This window comes from Phoca vitulina, unplaced genomic scaffold (assembly GCF_004348235.1).
Source record: "Phoca vitulina isolate PV1807 unplaced genomic scaffold, GSC_HSeal_1.0 scaffold30, whole genome shotgun sequence".
NCBI classification, from domain to species: Eukaryota; Metazoa; Chordata; class Mammalia; order Carnivora; family Phocidae; genus Phoca; species Phoca vitulina.
The window spans coordinates 726,249-732,692 of NW_022589733.1; the positions used below are offsets into that span (position 1 = coordinate 726,249).

Below are 6,444 nucleotides of genomic sequence, written 5' to 3' on the forward strand. Positions count from 1 at the left end.
GGGTCACCGTGGCCGGCCTCCCTCCAGATGGCCTCCCGGGGGTGCTCACGGCTCCTCTTGGCCAGAACCACCCCACGAGGGTAGGTGTGAAGATGCGGCTGGGCTGTGGTCTGAGGTGGAAGACGCCTCCCTCTTCCTCACCCGTGAGCCCCACGGGTGGGCGGGTACCCTGAGGGAAGGGCCTCGCGTCCCGAGAACACCTGGGGGGCTTCTGTTACTAAACCGAAGAGGAGGAAGGGATGGGCATGGTATTGACCGGCCATCCTTGCGGCTCGAAGTGATCGTCCCTTTCAACTGCAAGGGACAAAAACCCAACTTTAACCAGTTTAAACAAAAATGTATGGGTCACATAACCAAAAAGTCAGGCCCCTGCTGTTCCAGGCTCACATTATTTTAAATTGTGGTAAAATACACAGGATGTAAAATTTACCATTTAAACCATTTTTAACTGAACAGTTTAGTACATCAAATCCATTCACACTGCTGTGCAGCCATCACCACCATCGATCTCCAGAACCTTTTCCTCATCCCAAACTGAAACTCCGTCCCCATTAAACACTAACTCCCTGTTTCCCTGTCCCCCAGCCCCTGCTAACCTCTCTTCTACTTTCTGTCTCTATGAATAGGACTATTCTAGGTACTTCATCTACGTGGAACCAGACAGTATTTGTCTTTGTGTGACTGGTTTATGTCACTGAGCATAATGCCCCCAAGGTACACCTGAGTCCTAGCATGTGGTAGGATTTGCCTCCTTTTAAAGGCTGAATGATAGTTCCTTGTACGCTTGGACCACGTTTCATTCACTCTCAGGCTACAGCTTTCATCCCCGTTCCAGCAGAAGTCCTGGAAATGTTCACCTCTGAGCCAATCACTGATTTGCTTTGCCTGGGTCACATGCCTTATGCACACCACACGGATTGAGAGTGGCCTCCCCCCAGATGAAGAGTTTGGGCCAGCTCCTAGATGCATGTTCTAGAGCATTCCAACCAGGGCCGGGTCCATTCAGACTTCTGGGCTGGGACGGGGTTTTCTTGTGTTCAGGAAGGACCTCCTGTACAAGAATAGAAGCCATGAGACAAGCTATGCAGGACCTACCTGTCGCCCAGAACTCCCTGTACTTGCGTGCCCCGGGGCCGTGGGCAGCCTTCTGGGCTGAGCACCCAGGGAAGAAGTTCCTGGAGAGGGATGTGTTTCGCCCACCCCCCTGGTTTGCTGTGTTCGTGCACACATGAGCTCACTTTTCACCAGGCTGCTCTGTTGCCCCCACATTGAAGGGACAGTTTCCAGTGGCTGGAGCCGTTCCATGATGCCCAGAGATACGCTGACTCCTGTGTTTTCTGTGTCTCCTCAGGAGAAAGAGTCTGTCCTGGGTAATCTGGCCAAAAAGGCTAAGCTGACAGAAGACCTGTTTAACCAAGTCCCCGGAATTCATTGCAACCCCTTGCAGGGCGCCATGTACGCCTTTCCTCAGATCTTCATCCCCAGAAAGGCCGTGGAAGCAGCTCAGGTCTGGGGTGCTGGGCGGGGGCGCACTGGGTTCACTTGGAATTGCTGGGTTGGGGGCTGTTTCTTGCCTCGGGGAGCAAAAGTACTGGCTCTGGGGGCTTGGAATTTCGCGGACCCTTCGGCCAGATGGTGCTTATAGCAGAAAGACGGTGAGCTCTCGGAAGCCCAGCCCTGCAGCATGCTGTGGTGAAGGGGCAGAGGTGAGGCCAGCCCCGGGCGAGCAGTGCCGATCTTTGCTCTGAACGCCAGTGTTCAGAAGGCAGGTGCCCCATGCGTGACGTGATGCATTTAAAACTGAAGAGGCCATGACAGCATCTGCTCTGCGCAGTGACTGTCCCAGAGCAGCGCTTGTCCCAGCTGGTGTGGACTCGAAATCACCCCGGGGGCTTGTTGAAATGCCGCTGCCGCTGCAGGAAGTCGCATAAGGCCCGGGATTCATGTGTGCAACGTTTCCAGGCCGTGCCCCAGACCCTCCTTCGAGGATCAAGGGCCAGAGCAGTATTTCTGAAGGTGTTGTCCTCATGCCCCCCCAAACCTCCGTTAAACATTCAGAATCTGGGCCCTCCCCCACTCAGACCTGTTGAGGCCGAATCCCTGGTGCTGGAGGCTGGGCACCCATTTAGCGGGTACCACAGGTTGTACGAACCGAGGTGTGAGAAGCACTGTGAACAGAGCCCCCGAGGAGCTGTTCTCTGGAAGCCCGCCTGGCGCAGCCCTCAGGGCCTCGTTGTCAGAGGGTTATGCGCTTGGCATATGGGATGCCTGTGGCGCTGCTGCCTGGGTGTGGGTCACAAAGGACAGAGACCCCGGTCCTGGGCGAGGCCGAAGTACCGCAGCCCATGGCCATCCTGAAGTAGCTCTCAGCTTCCTTGCTCCCTGCACCTGCTTCGGCCACGTGCACTGTCCCGCCTCGGTCCTTGCAGGGAGAGAGGGGAGAAGGGCCCCGCCGTGGGAAAGAACCTGCTGCTCCAGTGGTTACTTGCCTTCGAGTTTTCGGTGGTGTGTTTGTACAAAGCCATAAACGAAGTCTAAGTTCTGCTCTGCTCCCACAGGCCCATAAAATGGCCCCGGACATGTTCTACTGCATGAAGCTCCTTGAGGAGACCGGCATCTGCGTCGTACCGGGCAGTGGCTTCGGGCAGAGGGAAGGCACCTACCACTTCAGGTACCTCTGTCTGTCTGCAGCATGGGGCTGGTCCCAGCTTGGTCTTGGAAAACTTGGGGCTTCTTATCACAGAGCACGGGCTGGCTCCAGAGACTGAGATGTGTGCAGCCCCACCCCCCTGCCGCAGACCACCCCCCCGTCCTGCTGCAGAGCCGTGCTGAGACCTGGGTCCAGGGAGTCAGGAACACTCTGCGTGGGCCCCAAGGTCATCTCCTTGACCGCTCTTGTCTCCCCCTCCACTGCCTCCATCTGTCACATACCATCTGAAATGTTCAGGTGGGGTTTTCTTTCTTTATTTCCCTGTCCTTTTCCAATCCCATGCGGTAGCATACAGCGTCCAGGTGCTCAGGAGCTCATCCAGAAGCCTGCAGAGACGCTGCATCCGAAACAATGGAAGCAGTTTCACTTTCTGGGACGCACTGCACAGCATGTGCCGGACCCTGCCAGGATGGCAGCCCGGGTTGCTGAGTGAGCGGGAGCAGCTCAGCCGGGGTTTCCCCACCGAGGCCGGTTCTGCTCAGAACAGCACCTTCTCCGTGCACAGTGCTCTCACATGTCTCCTGCAGCAGACGCTAAAAAAAGAAATGTCATGAGCTTAGTTAGCACCTGGAGCCAAGTCCTGACTCAGGTCGTGCCCCGGATGGACAATCGTGTGTGTGTGTGTGTGTGTGCTCGGCCTCTCCACCCTAGTTAGGTTCATCTTGGCAAGTCATGGCTCATTCAAGAAACCGTTACATCGAGAGGGCTGCCTTTCAGGTGGGGGAGCATACTGGCAGTATTAGAGGAAGGAGTTAGTTACCATGGCAACTGGGGAGCGCCTTTGGAGGGAGAGTTGTGACTGGAGGTTCTCACTCTAAGAGATTTTTATTTTTTATTTTTTTTAAAGATTTTATTTATTTATTTGACAGACCGGTCTGAATGTGGTGCAGGCCTTCTGCCGTAACAGGCGGACCTGTCAGTGAGCTTACTGCTGCCGCCAGCTTACTGCTTTTGGTCCCATGTGTTACTTGGGTAAAAAGTAAATGTATGAATTGGGGTGGGGGTGGTTCAGCGAGTTACAGGTTCTGCCCCGGGCCTGGTGCTTTTGCAGCCTCCCCCTCCCACTGCTTGCCCACGGCTCCTCATCTCCACAACACAGGTGAAGGAAAGAGCTCCTGCTTTCCTTCCTCTCCGCTTTTCCAGAGCGACTTGTGTCCAGGCTGACGCTGTCCTCTTTCCTGACAGAATGACCATCCTCCCTCCAGTGGAGAAGCTGAAGACGGTTCTACAGAAGGTGAAGGACTTTCACATAAAATTCCTGGAGAAGTACGCATGAGGACTGCTCAGACCCAAAGGGAGACCCGCTTGTCAGGCCTTCCTCCTGATGCCCACCCACGCCAGACTGAACTTGCCTTCCCCAGCGACTCTGCCTCAGGCCTCACAAAGGTCACTGGTCGCTTTCGTTGTCATTTTGCCCCAAGAGACTTCTTTCTTTGTGCCTTGATGTTGGGAGCACTTCTCTTCTGAGCAATGTGATTGGGGATATCTCAGAAGTCCTGTTTTTTTGAAGCAACCAAAGTAGAGGGGACTTGCTCAGCACATGTGGCCAGCGTTCTCTGAATCCGTTGTTGTTGCTTTTGGGAAAGGTCCTTTGGGGTTTAAAACAACCAAGGTATGTTGGGCGAGAGATGTTTCAGATCTGAAGAAGTAAGAAAGTGTTGGGAAATGTATGACAGTCGTGGCGAGGACTGGAAATCCTAAACTCACCACCATGATCTGTGAAATAAAACCCTTAGTGGTGTGAAAATCTAGTTCTTCAAACAGGAGAGCCTGGAAGTCCACTGGAGGCTCAGAAAGGGCCCACCATTCTGGCCTGCAGGCAGATGGCCTGTCTCTCAGGCAAGAATGGTGCAGGCGGGGTGGGACTGGATACCAGGCTAGGTTGTGACAGATACTGGGGGCCACGGCCAAGGTCAGCGGGTCCTGCAGGGGAAGAGTGGGTGCGAACCAGGTCTCCACGTGGGAGCACGCAGCAGGTAGAGAGGACTCTGCACATAGAGCAGTAGGTAGTGAGGGCTTCGGGCATGAAGGGTTCTCTTAAGCGTGCTTAGGCTGGGACCCCCGTCTGAGAGGACTCCCTGGACTTCGGGGACGCAGGGTACAGCCCAGCAATATCCCCATCATGTGGAGGGATTCTGCTTGCCGACGTGTGAATCCATCCTGCTGTCAGCCAACAACCGGTCTCTACCAAGGGCTCCATTGAGCCTTTACACACATCGCCCCCTGTTGGTGACAGCAGGGATAAGGAAACACTGAAGATGTCCAGATGAGGGAGGGGGCATCCTCAAGGACTTGACCACAGTCAAGCCCTCCCCACCAGCCCCATCCTGTAGTGTCTTGTTGTTTCAAACTGAATTCAGCCCATTTCCTAGCTCATAATCGGTCAAAGTGCCTGGTAGCTTGGCTGCTGTGGACGAGTACATGTAATTGGATTCGAAGTTTATCCAAGTATCTTAATGCCAAGTGTTTCGCCTCCACGTTTGCTGCTGGCTTCCCTCCCAGACTCTGCAGACTGTCCTGGGATATCAGTCCTCTCTCCAGCCGGGGAAGTATCCTCCACCAAGCCTACCGCTTTCCTGGCATTAGCAAACCTGGGTGGGGGCCTGACCGACACTCCCAAAACGTGGGTGCTCTGGGAAGAGCAGGCTTCTCTGAGAGCCCCCTCCTACCAGTGGCCTTCCTCAGTAGGCAGTGGGGGAAGCCAAGGCCCGCTTAGGAGCCCGGGGACCCAGCAAGTCCCAAATTGGAATCGAAGGAGCTAGAGAGACAAATACGAAGAGGCGTGAGCTTTGAAGGCAGCCTCCTATGCTGTAATCTCTGTGTTGGGCCCATGCAGGGGAAGGCGATAGGAGACTACAGACTGTCTCTACTTCCTAGCATTACAGCCCCTGTGAAGAAAGCTACAATCTCAAGAACAAACGGAACGTTCGGGAACTTTTCCTTAAAAATTGAGAAAATTGCACTTGTGCTTGTTGGATGGTGCATAAAACAGAATGTGTCCCGGAGTCGTGAGGTTTCTGGTGGAGAGGTTACATAGTAGAAGCTAGTCTATTTTTTATATTTTTGTAACAATTGCTTTTTTCATGGGGGGATAAGGGGGCTACTATTTGTAGTCTTAACAAGTCCAGTAGTTTTTTATGAATCTCTTCAGATTATAAATAACACCTAAAAACTTTGCAACGTTTACAAGACTTTTTAAAAAGACGCTGTATGCACTTGGTTTGCTTTTAAAGTAAATAAAAACATAAGGTCAGCTGACTTAGGAAGTTAACTTCATTCAGGGGAGGAACACTGATCGTGATAGATTTGGTTTTTTACAGACTCTGTTCTGGTGTCTTGTTTGGGTGCCTCCAAAGGAAGTCATTTTGGGTTGCGCTTTAAATCTACACCTGCAAAGTTTTTTGTTGTTCATCTAGATCCACACATGGGGGATGTTGGACTGTACCTTGGGTGGCCCATCACCCCGAACCCCGAGGCCCGACTGGTTGTTGTCCCTGTGTTGTGTGGTTTTGCAGGAAGAGCTGACAGGCCTGCCTGTCCCTGTTTTCCAATTTAGATTCTCATAGGCATCTCCTGGTAAAGGTACTTAATGATAGCTCTGCTGGAAATTTCTATACAATAAAATACATGTTCAAAATGGTGACTGTGTTTAATTTTCCGTATAGTTTACATCTATTCAAGCAGGTATCAGTCTAAACTGAAGCAGATGTCACTAATTGTACATCTTCATTCTT

General features: G+C 52.8%; 1 protein-coding gene across 2 annotated transcripts in view; it reads left to right on the forward strand.

Annotated features, from left to right (window-relative positions):
• The window catches only part of GPT2 (glutamic--pyruvic transaminase 2), a 32,786-nt gene extending 26,818 nt beyond the window's left edge, over positions 1 to 5,968 (forward strand). For both annotated transcript variants that reach the window (XM_032424236.1, XM_032424237.1), the window contains 3 exons: positions 1,352 to 1,507; positions 2,559 to 2,671; positions 3,896 to 5,968. In XM_032424236.1, the coding sequence (XP_032280127.1) occupies positions 1,352 to 1,507; positions 2,559 to 2,671; positions 3,896 to 3,986 (360 nt within the window). In that variant the 3' untranslated portion in view covers positions 3,987 to 5,968. The remainder of the gene's footprint in view (positions 1 to 1,351; positions 1,508 to 2,558; positions 2,672 to 3,895) is intronic.
• Positions 5,969 to 6,444: the final 476 nt, after the last annotated feature.